General features: G+C 32.4%; 1 protein-coding gene and 1 long non-coding RNA gene across 4 annotated transcripts in view; one reads left to right on the forward strand and one right to left on the reverse strand.

The window, feature by feature from the left end:
- The window catches only part of LOC145277842 (uncharacterized), a 311,077-nt gene that overhangs the window by 157,594 nt on the left and 129,952 nt on the right, over nucleotides 1–23,531 (reverse strand). The window lies entirely within an intron of this gene.
- The window catches only part of LOC145277839 (inosine-5'-monophosphate dehydrogenase 1b-like), a 244,994-nt gene that overhangs the window by 14,087 nt on the left and 207,376 nt on the right, over nucleotides 1–23,531 (forward strand). The window contains exons 1-2 of one of the 2 annotated variants that reach the window (XM_080129768.1): nucleotides 8,741–8,809; nucleotides 10,142–10,329. In XM_080129768.1, the coding sequence (XP_079985894.1) occupies nucleotides 10,220–10,329 (110 nt within the window). In that variant the 5' untranslated portion in view covers nucleotides 8,741–8,809; nucleotides 10,142–10,219. Of the gene's footprint in view, nucleotides 1–8,740; nucleotides 8,810–10,141; nucleotides 10,330–23,531 lie in introns of those variants that run through there. The other variant, XM_080129767.1, reaches the window with a different exon arrangement.

The raw sequence follows: 23,531 nt of genomic DNA on the forward strand, positions 1-23,531 counted from the left end.
GATAACGTTTGTTGGGTGGGTTTCTTCCAGTATTTTGTTTTATTTTTATTTTTAAGCTATAATTGAGCTTAAGTTAAGGATGGCTTTCTAAATAATCTGCATGACCTGAAGAAGGAGGATTCGTAACTATTGTGTACTTTCACCTAACAATTTAATAGATAATTAAACTTGGGATGGGAAATTGATACTCTCACCAGAAGATAAAGTTCAATAGCAGGGACTGAATATGATAAAACATCGTTTGCTGCTAACTTTGAATTGGGTACTTTTCTGGTTTGCCAATATTTATGAAAGTATTGTTTTATTTTTGCTTCTTATTGTTGGGATAGGGTTGGCAAAAATATGCGCGCTTGCACATATAACAATAGCCACCACTCATAACATGTAGAATTACATTGCTTAATATCTGGAAAACTATTTATTTGAGGAAAATTTAAATGCGATATTTTATGTTATAAGTGGTGGTCATTGTTGTACATGCAAGCGCGCAGTCGCACATGTATCTTTTTATTACATCAAACGTGTGGAAAAGTATTTTTTCACTATCGTGAAAATTAGTAGCCGGTCCCAATTTTCAATGTGATATTCCTTTTCAGCACGCTCTAAACCCCCTAGCAAACAATTTTTTTAAGGTAGGTATTGTGTTGGTCTTCCAGGCCACAATTACACATTTACACATTTTACATTGATCGACCCCCCACCCCCAAAAAGGTGACCATAAAGTGGGTGCTCAATTTACGTTTAGTTAATATAGAAAAGTGATCGCCCACTAGTGAAACAATAATTTCTTAACATCTTGGAAACTGTTTGTTTTCTGGAATTTTATTTTCGTTTTCAGCAACCCCGAAAACGGTAAATTTTCAGATTAGGTCCACCTCCACAATTTTCTTTTAAATGGCGACTTTTATAGGTTTTCCGCGATGCTGAATACGAAAATCGCATTGAAATTTTGAAGAAATAGTTAGTTATCGATATATAAAAAAGTTGTATTATTTGGCGGCCATTTTTGTTACGCGCCTAGATTTGTTTATGGAGCGCGCGCACGCGCGTAAAAACAATGGCTGACAAAGAATACAATGCATAATACAATTTTTTATATATCGATAACTACTTATTTCTGCAAAATTTCAATACGAATTCCGTATTCAGCATAGTAGAAAACTTATAAAAGTCGTCATTTAAAAGAAAATTACCCCGAAAACTTATACTAGTGGTTATTTTAAAATATATTTTAGGATGGGAAGATGCTGCATCTTCAGCGAAATATCTCGAGGAATATGCGGGAATGCCTCAAAGTGCCATTTTTCCTAGTTACTCACTTTTGCTATTTTTACTGGTGCCATTTTTTTTTCCGGTGGCATTTTTACTTAAATTCAAACTGGTGATAGAGGTTTCTTGTAATTATTGAAGGAACCGGATTTGCTGTTTGTTTGTTCGTAAATAAACAGGCAGCTGTTATATATATTTACAGGCAGCTGTTATATATATATATTATATATACTGTTTTTGTTTTTGCGATATGTCTTGAACGAATTCAATTATTTACGAAAGTGCATTTTTACCTAAATGCGAGTTGGTAATAATTTTCCCTTTAACCAATTTTGTACCTCGACATGGAGAGCGGTATATATATCATTTTTAAAATATAATTATCCACCTACACGTGTTTCGTCGTCTACGGCTCATCAGAGTAGCTGAATCAATATATATATATACCGATTAATCGGAAAAATCGGTAGTTTTCGAGGTATCGGAATCGGAAAAATTTGTGCCTAATTTCCGATTCCAAAACCGATTCTTTTAATATTTTATTATGTTAATTTTTCATTGCTGATACCGTTGATAAATATTTATTCCTTTTAAACTATTAGTAAAACTAACCTCTATAGGGTATACATGAATATATCGCAATGAATTTATCAAAGTCTGGATAAAATAGATAAAGAGAAAACATTTAGAAATTTTTCAAATTGAAAAAGAAATTATATCTACATTTAAGATATTGTAATTCTACTTTTGAGCGATATTTGTGAACCCACTAAAAACAAAATTATTTTAGAATTTAGGATGGAGAGTAAGTAGCCCATATAAATTTCGGGCAATTATTAAATAAATATCGATTGAAAATAACTTGTTGTTCAAGAGTCTTTTTTAAAGTCCCCCCCCCAAATATATTAAAAAGAAAATTTAAATGTGAAGGGTTCTTTAAAACCAAATAAAATCGATGTCTATAAGTTATGAACATGCTTTGTACTACTGTTTACATATTGAGTGTTTCTATTTACTTGCGCCCCTCCCCCCACAGAAAGTACGGTTAGACACAAAGTCGTTTTTAAATATGGGGAATATCCCGCTCCCAAAAGGGGCACTTTTGGTCGGAACAAAAATCAAAATTGCCTCGGTCATTTCTCCTTGAACGAAAAGAGGTGAAGTGTAGCATCAGAACAGATACTAAACTTCGTTAATGTTTCGGTCGATTTGACTTCGAACCAAAATTCTGTGCAGATTCTCGATTTCAACCGAAAAATTCTCGCATTCGATAGCTCAAAACAGAACAATTAGTATATTAATATTTTTTTAATTGGGGTGTGGGATTGGGGAGTCCTCTTCCGCAAGAACCGGGCTCAAATTAATCGATATTTATTCAATAATTTCCCTTTTATTCCTAGCTGGCGAAAATGGCCCTTTTCCGTTGCCCAATTTTCTTAAATTGCTAAATTTGATATAAAATGATCACCCGTTTCCCAGCCATTGTAATCGTTTTAAAGCAGTTAACTAGCAGTTAACCCAATCGGCAAAATCATAAAAACACAAATAATCGCTTTATTTTTTGTATTATCACAGACTTAGGGTTAGTAGTAGGAAAGGGCTGTATCGTTTATAAAATGGAGAATCAAACTTTTCTTTTCACAACAAAAGGTTATAATTGCAATGGGCGAAAAATGAAAACGGAATAAAAAAACGATAATTTCATGAGAATACATTATTTACGTCTTTGTACCGTTTTACACGTGACTATTTAATGAAATATAAATATTGCCTATAAACACTCATGATTATAAAAAGATAAATAAATATAAAACGATTAGGAATTTAAAATAGAGGGTCAATTTCACAAAGAAATTTAACGTAAAATGAGCTGCTTTTCCAAAACATTGTAGTGTGTTACCAATTTTAAATTATGTGCGCTTATTGGAGGAGGGGAGTGTCTACTTTTTAAGCGATTACACATGGTTTTACAACGTTGCAAATCGAACTTAATTTAGTGGGAAACAATTTAGTTAACATCCATAAAGAATTAGGGTGGCCAGAAACGATGATCATTTTACGTTAAATTTATATTTGAAACTGATCTCACACTCTAAATTCTAAAATGATCGTGGTACTTTTGCAGTTTACGTCCCCCATTAAAAAAAAAACAAAACAATTATATTCTACGTACCCGTTATGGAATGAAGTTCTCATAAAAAAATTTCACTTAATTTCATCAAGTAGTTTTGTTTTTATCGCTAAAAGCATTCATTCGAGGCATTCGAAACAGTCCATCTGAACTACGCCATTAGCATTGATTTTGGTCGAAATATAATGGAATACTTCCCTTTGATATCAATTAAGCGATTTATTAGAGAAATTCCATGTTCCCGAGATTGAAAACAAGCTGTAAAAACAAAACTACATGAAATTAAGTGAATTTTTTTAGAACTTCATTCCATAACGGGTACGTAGAATATAATTGTTTTTTGAAATTTTCGTTTTTTAATGAGGGACGTAAACTGCACAAGTACCATGATCGCTTTTCTTTCCGTCAATTTAAAAAAATGTTCTAACATGTAATCTATAAAAGTAATATTTCATAAATATTTAAATAGGGATTTAGCTACCTGTTAATCGTCGTCGTCGTCATCATCATCATCATCACCATTTGTACTTCGTTTTGTTTTTGTTTTGTTTTATTTTTTATAGCAAAGTAAATCAATTTAATAACCTACCAAATTTTTATAATTAAAATAAAATTTTAGTTCATTCATAGAGAGAAGGCACAGCAAGCTCACGCAATCTCTTGTTAAAAATGTTTTTCTAAATAGTAAAATTATTATTTAGAAATTCGTTCGTAACAATGAGAAGTGGCGTTGTTAAATATGTTGTTCTTACATCGTTTTCTTATTTTGTCTACCAATCTTCGAATATTTTTAACTATTTATGTAAGTAGCATGTTATACAGTAAATACGAACTGATACAATATAGCTTTGTTTTAAAATCAAAATAAGTGTTTTGTTGTCTTATAATTTTTAATCAATTACAGAGCAAACATTTTAGAAAAAATGTACGCGGACAGTACCAAGGGGTTTATGTAATAATTTGAACATTTACAAAGGAAACAAAACAAAAACAAAACAAAACAAATCTCTAATTAAATATGTATAAATTTTAAAAGAATCGGAATCGGAAATTTTGAAAGGAATCGGTAATTGTATCGGAATCGGGAAAAATTTTGGAATCGTCCCATCACTAATATATAAACTATATTTACTCACATAAAATTAATATGCGAAAGTATAGATTTATGCGTAAAGTATTTACTTCAAAAGTGCTCAATACGTAGGTAGAGCTAGTTAGTAATTTATAAATATATATTTTATAAATTACTATATATTCGGGGGGACAGGCAGTTTTTGTAGTATTGTCTCCGAATATATATATATGTACATATTTGGAGACAATCCTAGAAAAACTGCCTGTCTCTCGAATATATATATAAATATCTATAATATAAAGCTGAACGTCTGTGTGTGTGTCTAGTCATGAATAGGCTCCTATATGGTTGAATATTATAGAAAACTGATCACGTATAATGATAGAAGATGTATAGAGGCACAGGAATGGGTATGTTTGATCTGGCATAATGATGATTCATTAAAATTGTGGGGTCTGTGTACGCGCCTGGTTCACAAAGTATGGAAATAAAAAATTTAAAAAAGACGTTTACAAGTGTTTTTGATATAGAAGTACATAATAATACTTTGATAAGTATGTTTTAACTTAAATGGGGATGGTATAATAAAATTGTGGGGTCTGCGTTCGCGCTTGGCCTCCATAGAATGGAACTTTAATAAAGACTTTTCATATCTATCTGCGTAAGTATACTTTGATAATTATATTTCAGTTTGAAGAAATATGGTATAATAAAATTATGGGGGTGTTCGTTCGCGCCTGACCTCCATAGAATGGAAATATGTCACAAAGTTTAACAAGATTTTTTAATATAGATCCACAGAATATTATGATAAGTGTTTCAGTGTGAACAGGTATGGTATAATAAATTATGGGGTTTATCTATTTTATTTTTACTTCCATCATATTTTGCTTTGGTTTTGATACCTCCAAATTCGAAGCTATCTCTTTACAACCCTTCCTTTTCATAACCTATCATACTTTCATAAATCAGAGTCCATTTTCTGTAGGCTGTTTTTGAACCCAGTCAACAACGGGTACTTTTTGCTAGTATATATATATATATATATATATATATATATATATATATATATATATATTCGGAGACAATCCTACAAAAACTGCCTGTCCCCCAAATATATATAAATGTATTGATAAATCAAAATACAAAGTTTTACCCATGTCCAAGTTACCTACATCTAAAATTTCAAGTCTTTAGACCCAAAATTGGTGGAGGAATTTGGTAGAATCTGCAAAGGTCAATTCTTTCAACTTTGACCTTTTGGCAGCCAAATTTTCCCTCCAAAACTGATTAAAATGCTTGTCGCATGTCTGAATACCAGTTATGTATAAATTTCAAATGTTTAGACCCCAAATTGGCTGAGTAGTTTGCTAGACACCGCAAAGGTCAAATCTTTTGAACTTTGACCCCTTGGCAACTCAAATTTTCGACCCAAACCGATTAAAAGCTTGCCCTATCCCTGATGTAAAATTTCAAATGTTTAGACCAGAAGTTGTCTGAGTAATTTGGTACAGACTGCAGAGGTCAATTTTTTAAAAACTTTGGCCACAGTTTTGACCCCATAACATTTATTTTTAGGGGGCTCAAATCAAATTAAAAAGTTTGATCCATGTCCAAGTAACCTACATTTAAAATTTCAAGTGTTTAGACCCGAAATTGACGGAGGAGTTTGGTAGAGTTTTCAAGTTCAAATCATTTAACTTTGACAGCTAAATTTCTGTCCGAAAACCGATTAAAAAGATTTTCTCAAATCTCAATACTCCTTATGTCAAATATCGAGTCTGTAGACCGAAAATTGACAGAGTTATTTTGTAGGGAAATGTACACACACAGAGACATTTTCACCAGTTGAGGATGCAACAGTTTTGTTTCCTTGGCCGGCTGAGAGATGCAAGTCCCACTCTATGAACGCAACAAAAACCAAGAAATAATTTTGAAACTCCTAAGTGCGGAAAACTATTTAAAGGAATATGATTTCAGTTAAATTAATCATACACCCAGAGATAATTGTATTAATTAAGCCTGGAGAAGCCCGAATTCCTTTTGTACAAATTATATGTGAAATTCCTTTTGTACAAATTATATGTGAAATTGTTTTATGTAAATAATTATTGTTGTTAAGAAAATGATCAATGTTTTGATTTATTATTGGTTGCTTGTTGATTTAATAGTAACCCAGTTGATTCCAGATCTACCTTGAAACCTGATACTGAAGCTGCAGCTGAGAGAAGCACATATTAGCCATCACCAAAGGCAGCTGTAGAAGAAGGATTCACTTACAACAACATTGGACAACAGGTGGCCAGCCAATGTGTTTATAGGTATTGCCACACAGACTTAGGGTCGTGCGCATTTTGTGTACTCTAGGCATCAGAATAATTTTAAATGATCAGTAAGTATCTGGTTACATTTTTAGAGGTCCCTCACTAGACGAAGTTAAAGGTGTTGCCATTAGGACTTAGGGTTAGTGCACATCTTCTTGTCTGTGTGTATGACCTGCCCACAAAGGGATTACATGACGCAGTTGGTTTACAAGGAGAGTATGGGTAAACATGCTGAAAAAACTGACGAAAAAAATAACTATTTTAAATTTTAAAGTAAGAGATTAGTTTTGTATATCTATTTAATGTAAAATGATCCCAGCTATTCTAACTTTTTAGGGCAGTCAACCAATTTTTTACCATTAAGTCTATGTCCGATTGGCAAGGTCATTAAAGCACATGTAATCACCTAAAAAAATAGACCCACCTCCGGTAAAAACAAAAGGAGAAAAACGGGGGAAGTGTACAGTGAAGCCAACAAACGAAAAAAAGAATAAGAAAAAAAAAAAAATTAAATATACAATAAATGTTACTTTTATAGCTCCCTGGCTTATTTTGGGGGTGTTTTTAAAAATAAAATGCTTTTTATTTCATCGTAAATATTGACTTTTTACGAGTTGGTAGCCAACAATATAACTGCCGACATGGGAACAATGAAGAAGAAATTCGGCGGCTATCTTGTTGGCTAAGTCATAAAAAGTGAATATTTGCGATGAAATAAAGAACATTTACTTAAAAAAATGTGCCAGATAGGTAAAAAAGTAACATTTATTAGCAATTTATTGGCTATGGTAACGCTTATCTATTTTATATCTGATGTTTTTTCATTAATCATTTGTTGGTTTAACTGCATAATCTCCGAAAAACGCCCAGGATATCCCGTAACAAAAGCAGAATTGGTTAACTGCCATAAAATGCTAGCATTTTCGTTAAAATGATATAAATCTAAAATAATTGTTTGTGTGTGTGTGTGTGTATATATATATATATATATATATATATATATATATATATATATACTAGCAGGGAGACCCGACGTTGCCCGGGATTGAATGATGATCAACGAATATTTCACACTCCTATATTTTTATTGTCATAAAAATCCGTGAAATCGCCCGGAAGGAAGTTTCACATGTCTCCATGCAGTAACTTAGTTCCAAATATGTTATTCTACATTGCACTCTAGAGAACCTACTGTTTTTTAAATAAAATTATTTTATATAAACTTCTTTCCAGTTAATGAAAAAAAACATTAAGAAATTTATGTGCGGGGGGGGGGGGTGAAACCACGTCATGAAAACAAAACAAAAACAAAACATAGATTTTCAAGTTTTATTTTAAGAAATTTACGTGCGGAGTTTAAACCTACAGACCACGTCATGCAAAAAAAAAAAAAAAAAAAAAAAAAAAAAGCACGCTATCAACTTACCCACAGTAGAATTTTTACGACCCGTTGTTCTATCATTGTTGCTAAGCAACGACATGGAAAAATAGCTTTACTGATGATAGATAAATTAAAATAATGGTTTCGACTATTGATAATTATCGGGGATATTCTGAGACAAAACTTAATTAAGAACACTCTCAGACTTATACATTAAAGTTCTGTAAATTTTAAAGAAAATCTGTTCAGTCGTTTCGGAGTCTATAAGGAAATTTCACACACAGACAAAGTTGCATTTATATATATATATATATATATTTATTTTGGTCTTTTTTCCGCCAAGTATTTCAGATGTTCGCACGTAATCGCCAAAAAGGCAGAATGAATCTTGTGTTTATGTGTGTGTGTGTGTGTGTGTAGGGGGGGGTAACTGTGGCTGTTAATCTACAACAATACCCAGTTAGTTGTTCCTGTTGAGATTGAATGAAATAAAATATTGAAAACAAAAACGAAATGGCATCACAATATTTTTTTTTCCGTAGATTTTATTTCGCTGTCTTTTATCCAGAAACGTCGGACAATGCTATCTCGAAATCATCCTCCGCGGATGAAGTGAATGAAACAAACAGGCAGGTTCTCATCTCATATCATGTGTGTGTAACTTTGATAAATACACTGCGAACTATTGTTTTTCGAAGAATGTTTTTAAAATGGAGGAAGACTAGAACGTTTTTTTTTTTGTTTTTTTTGGTTGAAGAAAAGACATAAGATTGTTAACAGACTATATTTTGAAGAGTGTGGTATCTGTTCTGATACTAAACTTCAGCTGTTCTGTTCTCGTTCAGTGAATGAGAAATCATTCTAGACTTTAAATTTTAGTCCCAATCAAGATTGTCCCTTTTTTAAAGTAATATTTTAGTCACATTAAAAATCGATTTTGTGTCTGACTAGTCACTAACTCTGCCCTCATTAGGGTGCAAATTTAAAATTATTTTTCTCTATCCTCTGGCAGCGCTTTTTAAAATAGTTATAAATAAATAAAAAATAATTTATTTGGAAGTAGGAGTCATAATTTTACTAATTTATCAAAGCGTTTGTTATGCACGTATAAACATTCTTAAGTCAAACACTTTTTGTAAAAAAAAAGTTTGCTTTCTTACGAATTACATCGTCAACAACACATTTCTGTTTATGAAGATTTCATGTAAAAAAAAAAACTATTTAAATATGAAAAATGACAAAACAAATGGAATTTTTTGTATGCGCATTATTTATATTCAATTTAGGTTTTTTTTGAGGGGGGGGGGCTTAAACATATGTCGTCTACTTTTTCTTCTAAAGAAACCCCTTTAAGTTTCTACTTTGAACTCGAATAGTCATTTCATTTTCCAGTTTAAAATATGTCTATTTTTCACCCGTTTTAAACTTTTTTTTTTAATTAAAAATAAAGTCTTCAAATATATTTTTCGAGTGTGTGTGTGTTATTGCGATTAATTGAAAGAATTACCAATTCAGCCAGTTTGTTTTAGTGTTTAAAAAGTTACATTATAGGGAGACTTTTTTTTCCTCTTTTTTGTTTGCATAAGTTCAATTTAAAACGTTGAAACCACGTGGCAATTGTGAGCACCACCACCACGCAAGGCAAAAAGAACACTAGCAACACTCTGCAACTTTGAAGTTGTTACTTTTACAGTTTTTAAAATCGGTTTTTAAGTCATGTTACACGGTGTTACTAACAGAAAAAGTAAAACTTTTGCTTATTATTTGCTTAATTCGCTTAACAAAAAGGCTTCAGTTTCTTAAATGTTAAGTTTTATTCCGCAACATTTTGGAATTGTCAACAACCATCAACATCGAGCGAGTTTTGACAAAACAACCTTTTTTTTTTATTACAAGAGATTTTTAGCCTTGAGATTTGTTTTCTGCTTTTTTTCCTCCAACGTGTCGTGCTTTTACTGCAGATTCGAACCGGGCATCTAGCCGAAACACGTGTGCATTTCCATCTGTTGATGCTCCCCAGCCAAACACTGGGGAAATAAATGGCTCAAGGGACGATCAGCCCTCTTTCACCCAACAGATGCCATGGACACGAATCCGTGGGTAAACGCTGTTCGGACAAACTCCAGCAACTGGGATTTGAAGGCTTAACGTAAGTAGCCATTTTAAATATTGTTGTTCTCAACTAGTACATTGTTGCAATGTTGCATAGCTATCCGAGTTACTCGGATATGCGTGGCGCAACAAGTCCCACCCATTATCGTCCAAATCACCACGTTTTTTTTTTTTTTTTCTTCTTCTCTAAATATGAAAAGTTGCACAACCTGGCACTGGTGCATTTTAACATCCCGAAAAATTACTTCCAATTTAGAGTTCGGTCCGCGGCAAGAAAAGAGTTAACGAATCCCACTCCATGTTAAGAATGGTTTTCTAAACTTGTCGAGAGATGACAAAATGCGCAAGTGCTAAAAACGGTTGGAAATTAAACCCTTCTCCCACCCTCAAAATATGAAAGTTTAAAATCTGCATTTTTACTTGGAGTATTTAAACGTGATTTTTATTTTACTGATAATTGATTTACTTTAATTAAAGGAAAAGGCTACTTGCGAAGAATAGCGCACCTAAGAATTTCACGGAGATCCCGGGATCCCCTCACCTCGCTACTTTCCCCCGCTAACCGAACCTTCGTAAGCCGTTAAATATTGAACTTCTTTACACAAGTATTGAAAAAAAAAAAAAATGAACTATGTTTTCATTAATTGTCGTACAGACAAAACAAATGTCTAATTGTTTCAGTAATATTTCTTTTGCTTTTGCAAATTCACTGCTTTAATCGAATTAACCTAATAAAAATAATCAAATAATAATCCAAGTCTACTTAATACTACTTAATCCATACGAGACGAGCGTCTGCTTTTTGGCTATCTAAAAAAAATTAAATGTCTGAACTGGCAGATCAGTTACTGATATAGATTTTTTTTTCTCTTTTTTTCTTTTGTATTACTTGTTTCCATTTAGGTAATATTCTAAATATAGTTAATAAAATAAAAGACGTAATTCTAAAGTTCCGATGACGAAGAAAACAACCTTTAGATTTAAATGTTATATATCTGAAGTAAAACAAACAGTTGTGTTGCAAATAAATGGCATTTGCGAAACTTGTCGGTTGCAGAAAATTCTTCCTGTAAACAGTTCTTGCCCATTGTGTTGGTTTGGGATTTGGATTTCCTTTTAATAGATTTGTAGAAAAAGTAATATTACTTTAAAATGTAAATTAATTTTATCAACTTAATTGCACATTTTTCACAAATAAGGGAAAAGTTATTAAATGTTTGTGTCTTTAAGAAATTGCGTTGTTAAAAGTTTGAAAGTTCAGACGAGAAAAATGTCCCTAAGTCTGTACAAAAAAAAAAAAAGAAAAAAGTTTGTGCGGACGTAGATTGGAGAATGACATTTCTCAGACGCAAGCAGCTTCGTATCATTAAGAAGGTATCGCCATCTTATGAAGTTACATCCATGTGCTTATGCAATAGCCAGAGGCAGGTTTCATTTGTACGCTAACAAGATAGATACTTGTATAGCAAATCCATGTCCCTGCTACGCGATTTTGCCACAAGCTGACCAATCAGCTTGCAGGGCACAATGATTCCATCTGTAAGGAACTTCTTTTAGCCCCTTTGGAAATTATGATTGGTCAGTGAAAGGAACTCAGAAAGCATTGAAGAAAGACATCCCTTTTCTCTTATTCTTGCCCCTGTTCACTCACTGGACACTTCAGCATTGACGATCTTCGCTTGAAGATAACTGCTGGCCAACCTTTGACAGCATAAAGAACTTTCAACTTTGCCTCACTCGGACACTGTTCAACTTTGTCATTAAAATAAACCTTTTCGTTGTTTTGTTAAAAGAAGTTTTGTTTTCCTTCTGTGCTACGTTTTTGTTTACTTTTACTATATAGACCTGCATCTCGCATCTCTAAAGTTGTTCTATTAATTTAGCATAACAAAGCTTTACAGAAGAAATAGCTTACCTTCAATAACCGCAAGCTAAAACGCACTGGAATTAGTAAAAAGTTTGAATTTTATTTAAACACGAGATAGTTGGGGGTGAGCAGAATTAAGTACTTCAGAATAAAATTATCGGTTTTGGTTACTCTTTTGTCTCCCAATTTTTCGTCTGCTAAAATGTTAATCACGTGAATACGGTGTAGCGTCAATAAAATAAGCCATTCGCACAAGTGCCGTAATTCAAGTTTTACATTTTTCTGACGAAATACTTTTTTTTTTTTTTTTTTAAAGTACATGCGAATTCATTCAATATAAACCATTAATTCAAGTGTTGCTTGTTATGGATTTTGGTGAATACGAAATAAAATAAATAACAATCACTTTATTGGTACTTATTCACTTATCAGATACTAAAAAAATAATGAAGCAATTAGGTAAAAAAGTAACTTTTATTAGTCATGGTAACATTTATTTATTGTATTTTATTTATTTATTTTTTTACACTTGTTCGTTTGGTGATTTCTTTGCAATATATCAATTCAATTCAAATAATAAGACAAACCAAAAGGAACAAGGAGTTAAATTATTTGAACAGAAAATATTTTAAATTCGAATGCACTCAACTCAAAGAAAGAACCAGCATTAACATTATTTTCCATCGAACAATTTATCAAAAGAAACAAACAAAAGGAACACGTATTTAATTAATTTACATTATAAAAATAAAGCACAACTGAATTTTTTTTTTTAATTGCACAACACTTTAAATTTAAATCAATGTATTCAAGCAGTCCTAGTTTTACGATATCTTTTTGTTGATTAAATTGTTAGGTGAAAATGCAGAATACGTAATGAATGAATAGTTTATTTTATTGACGTTACACCGTGATTAAAATTTTAGCAGACGAAAAATTGGGAGACAAAAGAGTAACTAGTTCCAAATTATCTAACAATCAACTGGTATGAAAACCTGTGATTATAAGATTTACAAGATATTACTGGCAGTAATATTCTATAAGTATTATCCCACCTAAATAAAAATTATATATATGGTAAACATGGTCTGAGGTTCGATCCCTAGAAACAGTTGATCTACGCTGACGAGAGGTAACGACCTTGAAACACGTGTGTACGTAGATTACTGTTTTTAAAAAAAAAAAAATAAATAAAAATGTTATATACGTCCAAATTAAAAAGGGCGACTTTCTAAGTAAATAAAAAAATGAGCTCCGAGGCGGAGCCAATATTAACCGTATGTATCGCTTGAAAAAAACCCAACAATAACAAAATCTCTCTCTCTCTCTCTCTCTCTCTATATATATATATATAAAATAATTGTTGATCATCGATTCTGTTTCATTGGTGATGCCTTCACTGATCATTGAACATCACCAAGAAACGCAAACATCTTGGTATTCAATCTACTTTAAAATTCATCTTTCAATTAGATCGAAAACGAGACGAGCTATCAAAAAGGTTATATCATGTCATAAATTCAATTCTCAAATATCCTGAACTTACATGTCTCCATATGAGAACAGTATGTAAATAATTAGTTATTTGAAAGTTTTGTATGATGCGTTTGTTTCTGCAGCATGAAATGATTGTTTAGTGATTTATCATTTTATACTGGTTTGGAATTATCGTATCATCTACTGTTCCAATGCCCTTCTGCTTGTTAGTGAAGTTGTAAAAATGTCCAAAAAATTGTCGCCTGTCTCATGTAAAGAGTTGAATAAAAAATAGCCCATAGTATACTTTCTTTTACACCCACCCACATCCTGTCGAGACTTTCTTCAAATACCTCTGTATAATCTTTAAATGTTTCAGATGATAGGCATTATTTCTATATTTAATAGAATTTTTTAAAAATTTACTTAATTTTTTTTTTTTATATATATAGTATATAGCTATGTTTTAAAATTGTTATTTTGTGCATATGCAGCGTGTATTTTCTTAAAATTTAAAGCCTGGCGAACAGAAAGCAAAAAATGAGATGTCAAAATACCAAACAACTCCATTGTGTTGATTTTCATATGATGAAATGTGATAGATAACCCTGTGATAAGTAGTTGTTGGTTGGTTGTTTTATGACATATCAACCCTTTTCAGGTTATTTAATGCTGAATTCAGTTATTTTGAAAAAAAATTTGTTATAGAATACATTTGTTTTTTTTTTCTTTTTTTTCTTGTTAAGTCGATTTGTATTTAACCCATAATTAGGACCCTAACAGGTACTACCACTCCAGGTCAGAGTGGACCTGGGAGCAATGGCAATTAAAGGGTGGCTCCACACTCCCCAAGCTGGGGCCTCACCATCGGATATAGTTTATGATCATATCCAGGACCAGTGATAAGTAGAAAACGTGAAAAGTATTTTTTTTTTATATTCATCTTCATATTTAATAAAAATGACAGCAGAAATTCCTCTCTGGACAAAAGTATGGTAGGTTTACAACAACAGATGCTACGCACAAATTCAATACATCTGTAAGTATGCACACACACAAACATTTTTACTTTTTAAAATCTTATTTTTAGAGTAAGTTAAGGTTTTTAGACTCAAACTGAGGCCTACACACTCACACACAAATAATGTTATTATTTCAGCACGATCCGTCACCATACAATTTAATACGATCTTAAATAAAACAAGGGTAAAATTTCAGCAGTAAATGTTTTATATTTGTTTAATTAAAATTCACAAACTAATTAACCGATCATTATCAATTTTGGAGCACAGTTGCTAGGCGCAGGGGGGGGGTCTAAATATGATCTATAATTACTTTGTCATACAATTGCATGCGATCTTAAAAAAAGTCAAGGTAAAATTTTAGCATTAAATGTTTTACATTTTGTTGAGTAAAATTCACACGTAAACTAATTGACTGATCATTATCAATTTTAGGGAAAAGCTTCTAAACACAGGAGAATGTCTAAATATGATCTATAATTAGTTCTCCTTAGTATCATGAGAAAAACATGGAAGCTCTTTATCTTATTCCTTCATTTTAAAATAAACACTTCATTTTGTTTACTTTTATGGTGCTGGGCAACGCCGGGCAGCCCTATTAGTTTCTAATAAAAACTGATAGAAAAAAAAAATTGTTTTAATTCATTTTAAACAAAAAAGTCAAATTGATAGTAATATATACTGTAATAGGACCCAGATTTATAGGGGTGGACAAGCTGAGTGGGAAGTTGGACAGCAATATGACTGTTCACATTAGGGGGCAAAAATTTAAATGTAAAGTTGGAGAAATAACGTGTGTATGATTATAATATGAAATATATGTGTAAGAATGACAACAGGACACTACATTTTGATGTTCACTTACAACGCAAGTGTCTTTATTTAGGTCGTCATGACAGTTAACCTCTGTCTGGAGTAGTTGCCCCAGTGGAGATTCATATCAAGTGCACATGAACCGGGTATTACGTTAACAAGTAGAGGAAATTCCAAAGGAAAGCAGTTCGTGGAAAGGAGCTAATAGAGTAGAAAATCTTGCAATATTTGAGGATCTCTATAATGAAGGGGTTGGTTTTTGCTGTCAGTTGGGTGGGTCAGGGGTATTTACACTGAAGGGGATATAAGTGCAATAAGTTCATCAGACCACATTCTGTGGGAGTACTTAGAAAATGCAATGATGCGACATGCAAGATATATTTAAGTAAAAAACATTTGTTGGCTTCCTTTTCAGGAGGGAAAGACTAGTAGTTGGTACACCAGACTAGATGTGGCACAGACTAATGGTGGCTTTAATGAAATATAAGATACTAGCAAGTGTAAGAAGTTTTCTAACATAGGTAGAAGGAGCCTATATTCTTTGCAGCGGACTTGGCAGCATCTTCAATTTTAACCATTTTATTTTGTAATTACAATTTTATAAATCTAGATTGTCTTGACAAATTAGAATGGTGATAATGAATATGAGAAGTTAAAATTTTCAAGATTGATACGATTAGATTGACTTTATTTTGTCAAATCTAATTATAGCACAATTTAATATAATGGTCTGCAATTTTTAATCTCCATGTAACAATGGTGAAAATGAAAATTTGTTAAAAATTTAAAGCAGAGGAACTAATTTTACAAATATTTAAAAAAAAATGTAGATGTATTTTGAAAACTGTTTAACAAAATAACTTGCATTGAAATTTGGTACTTATTGATCATTTTTTTTTTTTAAATTGTTTTTGTCAACAGTAATTTTCAGGGTTTTTTTTTCTTGATATAAAAATGGTTGTTTTTATTTGGTGTTGCTTTGTTTTAAACGTGGCATACGAATAATTCTTTTCAACAATAAAACTCTAACGTGTTTAAGCAAACAATTTGCTTTTTTTGTTTGTTACCAAAACCTTATCAAACTGGTCTCGAACACCTTGCATATGACACCTGACCTCTCATCACATTTGGATGTGACCTGGTGTTAAAAGTGTATGGCATACATAAACTTTTTACATCCATGTGAAAAATCATGCTATGACAAAACAACTGTCTGTTGATGACTCTACTGGTGTTACCTAATAATTTTTTCACTTTAATTTTTGTTTTACTTGTATTTTTGTTTTCTTTTAAAATTATTATTTTTTTTAACAAATTATTATATTTTAGAATAGGATTTTAAAAAATTGAATTATTTCAGTATCGGTTGATCATTAAATCTATAATATAAAGCTGAATGTCTGGTCACGAATAGGCTCCTATATGGTTGACTATTTTAAAAAACTGATTACATATAATGATAGAAGATGTATCGAGACACAGGAATGGGTATGTTTGATCTGGCAGAACAGTGGTTCATTAAAATTGTGGGGTCTGCATTCGCGCCGGGTCCACAAAGTATGGAAATAAAAAATTAAAAAAAAAAAAAAAACGTTTACAAGTGTTTCTGATATAGATGTACATAAGAATAATTTGATAAGTATGTTTAACTTAAATAGGGATGGTATAATAAAATTGTGAGGTCTGCATTCGCACCTGGCCTCCATAGAATGGAAATAGGCACAAACTTTAATAAAGACTTTTCATATCTATCTGCGTAAGTATACTTTCATAATTATGTTTCTGTTTGAAGAAATATGGTATAATAAAATTATGGGGTGTTCGTTCGCACCTAACCTCCATAGAATGGAAATATGTCACAAAGTTTAACAAGGTTTTTTAATATAGATTCACAGAATATTGTGATAAGTGTTTCAGTGTGAACAGGTATGGTATTATAAATTATGGGATTTATCTATTTTATTTTTACTTTCATCATATTTTGCTTTGGTTTTGATACCCCTAAATTAAACCCAAATTTACAACCCTTCCTTTTCATAACCTATCATACTTTCATAAATCAGAGTCCATTTTCTGTAGGCTGTTTTTGAACCCAGTCAACGACGAGTACTTTTGCTAGTTTTATTTAAGAGCAAAACTAAACTGTAATACATGACTTATTTTTAAACATTTTTTTTGTTTTCAATTTTCTTCTCAGTTTATTCAAGCTGGGGCCAAAAAAATGGGTGATTACATCTAATGCTGTAAAAACTCAGCTTGTTTGCTTTAACAATTCTAAAGAATTCTTTTTGATCACACATTGCTATGAATGATAAAATTCCTTTCTGGGAATTCATTGTTCTAACTCCTCAATCTAACATAAGCAACATGTATTGGAATGAGTATGTAGTAGAATTCATTGTTCTAACTCCTCAGTCTAACATAAGCAACATGTATTGGAATGAGTATGTAGTAGAATTCATTGTTCTAACTCCTCAGTCTAACATAAGCAACATGTATTGGAATGAGTATGTAGTAGAATTCATTGTTCTAACTCCTCAGTCTAACATAAGCAACATGTATTGGAATGAGTATGTAGTAGAATTCATTGTTCTAACTCCTCAGTCTAACATAAGCAACATGTATTGGAATGAGTATGTAGTAGAATTCATTGTTCTAACTCCTCAGTCTAACATAAGCAACATGTATTGGAATGAGTATGTAGTAGAATTCATTGTTCTAACTCCTCAGTCTAACATAAGCAACATGTATTGGAATGAGTATGTATTAATACTGACAAATCTAGTAAACGTCTCGCATCTGCCAGTATCCTCTCTACAAAGCCACCCTTCGCCCATGTGTGAAGTATTGTTGCTGCATCTTGGCTGGTGCACCAACCACTAGTCTCTCCCACTTGCGCAGGGTACAAAAAAGTCTTGCCCTGTCTACTATGCTCCAGCCTGTATCATTGCCACAGTATTGTACTTTCACAGAATTTATTCTGATGAACTTACTGCACTAGTACCCCCTCGACATATATACCCGACAAACTAGACTAACAGCAAAATCCTACCTTTTCACTGTAGAGGTCCTCAGATGTTAAAAAAAACTATATACTCTAATAACATCTTTCCTCGAACCGCTTGCCTTTGAAATTTCCTCCTTGCTTCCTGTTTCTCTGGCTGTGTGAACATGTAGAAATTTAAATGTAATGTGAACAAACATCTTGTGGTACAAGTATCCACTTAAAGCTGGCTTCTAATCACAGTAACCATTTACATCTCCTTGGGAATATGCCTTGTTTGCAATTTTGCCTCTAAAAAAAGTTATATAAAAACGTCTGCTTTGAAATTTTAAGATTTTTTTTTTTTCCTTTTCTTTTTAAGACATTACATACAATGAGAAAGTGGCAGGAGGAGGAGAAATACATATATATATAGAGAGAGAGACACATGTATATACCAATAGAGTGTGAAAAACAACTAATGCTACTACTATTAAATCTGTCCCCGTCATGTTATAAGGTTGATGCAAAAATAATGACATTCAACTTTAAAAGATCATAACTTCTTTCATAATAAACTTTATTAATCGAAATAAGAAACATTAGAATCAACACATTTTCGCTAACAAGAAACAAGTTTATTTATCTCATTAGCATAAAAATCCGGAGTTCTGGAAGTGATGAAGTAATTGAAGGCTGATTCGGCATCATCTCGGTTTTGGAGTATTTTTCGTGCAGGAAGTTGTCGAGATGCTTGAAAAAGTAATAAACGGTGAGCGAGACGTCCGTTGAATATGGCAGATGAGGCAGTCTCGTAGTCCAATTTGTTCAGCTTCTTCAGGGTCAGTTGAGCAACATGTGGGAGAATTGGTCCCTTCATGTTGACCGATTTCGGACACGTACGTTAGAGCTTCTGGTGCATTTTGTCAATTTGTCGGCAGTACTTCTTCGCTGTAATTATTTCACCCGAATTCAAGAATCTGCGATGGTGTTTCATAGGGGTCATATTTAGATGACGAATATTATATATTATATCGTTGTGTGTTCATATTAGAGGCAGAGACGGGGGTACATTTTAAAGAGTGACGGAGACATGTAATACAATTGGATGAGGGAGATTATGAGATACATTTCTACAGTTTGTGAACATATATTTAGAGATGAGGATTATCAGTTCTTTTATCACAGGGGGGGACAGTCATTATTTCTTGATAGAGAGGGAGACACATTTCTTAAGGATGGGGTTTATACACAAAGTTCATTATTACGATGAGTGGACACAAAGTTCATATGATTCACAATACCTTTGTTTGTTGAGAATGACACAACACAAGACAGCAGTTACAAAATGATGTTTCTTTTATTTCTTCGACTGGTCAATGATTTCACATCAAGAAATTCAGTCACTACATGATTTCCACTTCTAACCCTTCACTTCCAAAGGGGGATTCCTTCTGACCAATGTCAGCTCTGTCTGTCCGAACCTCTCTCCTTGTCTCACTAAAACTATCCAACTATATTGAGAACTCCTTTCCCAGCCATGACGTCATCGCGTTGCCAAAAACGCGCATCAATCCCATGGCCTGGACATGCTTCACGTGTCTCATCCCCCCCCCCAATGTCCGAGCATGTGCTCGACTCGCGTGATCCTGAACTCGCGTGCACTGTTCACGCATATATTCTTTTAACCTATTTTTCAATATGTTTACCATTTTCTATTGTTCGCTTCTAGATAACCTTATTTTAATTTAACTTTCATAAACAGAATTGAATCAACAAATTCCTTTTTCACAATAACATTTCTAAACAATCAAATTCCTTTTCAAATCAACATATCTGCTATTTATTTTAAAACTAACAATTGGAATTCCTTCTTTAATCTTAATTCCAAACTTAGCTTCCCAGGTTCGAATTCTTGGGCTATCCTATCTCATTTTTACTTACTTACAAGAACAGTAAACTTGTTCTTGTAACAATGGATGTGACTGGCCGCAGACTACCAAACAGTCACCATAACCTTTTTTTTTCTTTTGTGCAACTTCGGTTTTCAGAAGTGTCGTGGAGCTTCTCCGGAATCCAACCACTGTGCTGAATCTTATCAGTTGTAGAGGATCCACTTCTTATCACACGTCACAATCCGCTTGAGAAATGGGCCATCTTTATTATGTAAAAGGAGCGTAGAAGGTGCCTCAAAATTACAACATTTTTGATTATCATTCAATTCATGCGACACCCATTTATCCAACTTTTTTGACTTCCCTATTTCCTTTAAATGGCGAATGACTGTTGAGTAGTCGGCCTCGAGTTAAACAGCAACTGTGTGGTTTTGCGAAGATCGGCTTCAATTAAGATTTTCTAATGTTTTTTATCAACCACAGTTGGTGAGCTGCAACCGTCTTCATCTTCCAGGCTTTTGTCACTATTGTGAAATTTCTTTAACCACCGTTGTGCCACATGTTCGGTAGTGGTTCCTGGGACAAACGCATCATTGATATCACAAGCTTTCTTGGCAGCTTTTCGGCCTAGTTTGAATTGGAACAAGAAAATCATGCGGATTTGAATTTTGTCCATGCTGTTGAAAAGCCTGCAAAAAAATGAAGAGATTGAGAATGGTAATGAATAACCTGATCCGATAGTGAAAAACTCGCTTCATTATTGACATTGTTGATAAAAAAATAGAATAGAATTTATTTTGAGCTTTGTAGATTTAAAACTCCTTGAAAACTATGATTTAATTAGAGATAATTGATTTAATTAGATAACTGATTTAATTAGATAATTGATTTGATTAGAGATAGTCGATTTGATTAGAGATAGTCGATTTGATTAGAGATAGTCGATTTGATTAGAGATAGTCGATTTGATTAGAGATAGTCGATTTGATTAGAGATAGTCGATTTGATTAGAGATAGTCGATTTGATTAGAGATAACTGATTTGATTAGAGATAACTAGTGAATCACAAAAAGTAAACAACTTGTGAATGAATTGGAAGGTCAATAGACAGGAAACATGAAAAGACCCACCATGTATGTTTTTGTTTATTTGCCATGGCAGGCTAGATTGTAACTAAATTTTCAGAAAGTGTTAAGTTTATAACTTTGATGTTAAATTATATCCAATCAGAATTTATTTGTCCGTTTGTATAGCTAAAGCTACACCATTTCCAATATATTAGAAGAGTTTAGCATACAACTCTTCTTTCTATACCGAATTGGAACTTTCAAATGTTTGTGCTGGTTCTATAATAAGTGATCATTTATAAACTTATGCAATGAAATCAATCATGTTGTAAACATATAATCCATATACGAGTAATAGACAACATCAAGTCTCTTTCTCTTCATTTATTAATTCATTCAATTGATTAAAGACTTTCTACTGAGCAATAGTCAAATGTATTACAATAGATACTGTTAGTAGTAATAAACTAATATATTCCCGGTAGCACATCTCATACTGGGAACCTATTTAACGATACTAATATCCACAATCATTTTCAAATTAACTTTTGATTTTCAGTTAAACGTGAGGATACCTTATCATAATCATGTCCATTAAAATGATAGGGAACGACTGACAATAATGTATTACGAAGAAACAAATAAACAGGGGGAGGGGCATAACCCTCTACATCCCTGATTAGGTCTATAGGTATTTTGTTTGTCTCATATGCCAAAGTTGAAAATCTGCCTTTTCCTTGGAAATAGATAGCTGGAAGATATTTTGGAAAAACTAGATTACACTGTTTTTATTTTTAAATCTACTTTTTTTGTTGTTGTTTGTGGCTCAAAATTTTGCTTTATGCAAATGTCCACCAAATTTGCATTTTTTTAACTTTCATTATCGAATTTCTTTGTCTCCTTTATCTAATGAAAGTTATGCATAATTTGTGAAAACTACTGTGAACATGTTTTGTTTTTTAACTTCCTAACATGTTGTAGTTTATGCTTGTCAAGTCGAATAGACATACATTTTCCACTTTTGCAGATGCGTTTGAAACTATTTGCTATGAATAATTTCTTGTTGTTGCCTTCTGGTTCTACATAGCATATTTTTTGGGGTGCCCCCCCCACACACTCCAAGTCCTTTCTATGCTATATAATAAAACCAACCATACAGAGGATGGCCCATCAATTATGACACTTCACTCAAAAAGCATAACAATGCAACAAAGATGCAATCTAAAAGTGTTTGCCTGTTTTATCCTTTTATTGATGTGAATCCGAATCAGATAATCTTTTCAGATCCATGCACAGTGAAATATTGACCTGTTTTTATAAAATTGCTTGCAATGAATGAGCAATTTGATTGTACATATAGGGGAATGATCCATTATTATTCAGTCAAATGTTATTAGCAACATTCATATCAATATGAAAGGGAAAATAAAACAAAATATCTAGTTCCTATATCCTCACGGTATCCTCACGTTTTTATAAGCAAGTTATAAAATCTTCGAAAAACTTTTGATAAGTTTATAATTTAGTGGAATAAACCATAAAAAGATAAATGCAATCCTCAGTAATAGTAATCATCTTTTATAGGTCGTCATATAAATAGGCGTGTTTAACATCAAAATTGCCCATTATGATCAACTCTTAATTATAAAATAATCTAAATGGCAGAAAATGGAAAAGTCAATTACAAAATAAGGGAGGGGGGCAGTGTCAAATCTGAGTTTAATCCCTGTACAGAGTAGCACATTTTCATATTCCCCCTTCTCCTAATCACACCGAAAAATAAAGTTAACAAAAACAGAGAATGAACATTGTTGGAAAATGAAAACAAATGTTAACATAACATAAAAATGTTACTGACTTTTTCAATGTTTCATTAATATGTTCAGAAAGTGTAACATTTGCTTTCGTCAATTTTGAAGGAACAGATAATCAAGTAATAAAATTAAACAATATATAAAAATAAAATATTAAAAAATAAAATGTGAAATTCCTTCTCATAGAAAAAAAAAAGATGTTGGAAATATCTTGGTCACATTATTTTTCATGGCCACATACTTTGTGGTGGTGGGGGATAGCTCACATGATCAACATTTGATTTTCTGATGAAGTCATTTGA

The sequence above is a fragment of the Euprymna scolopes genome, chromosome 6 (genome assembly GCF_053919585.1).
Source record: "Euprymna scolopes isolate OS-2025 chromosome 6, ASM5391958v1, whole genome shotgun sequence".
NCBI classification, from domain to species: domain Eukaryota; kingdom Metazoa; phylum Mollusca; class Cephalopoda; order Sepiida; family Sepiolidae; genus Euprymna; species Euprymna scolopes.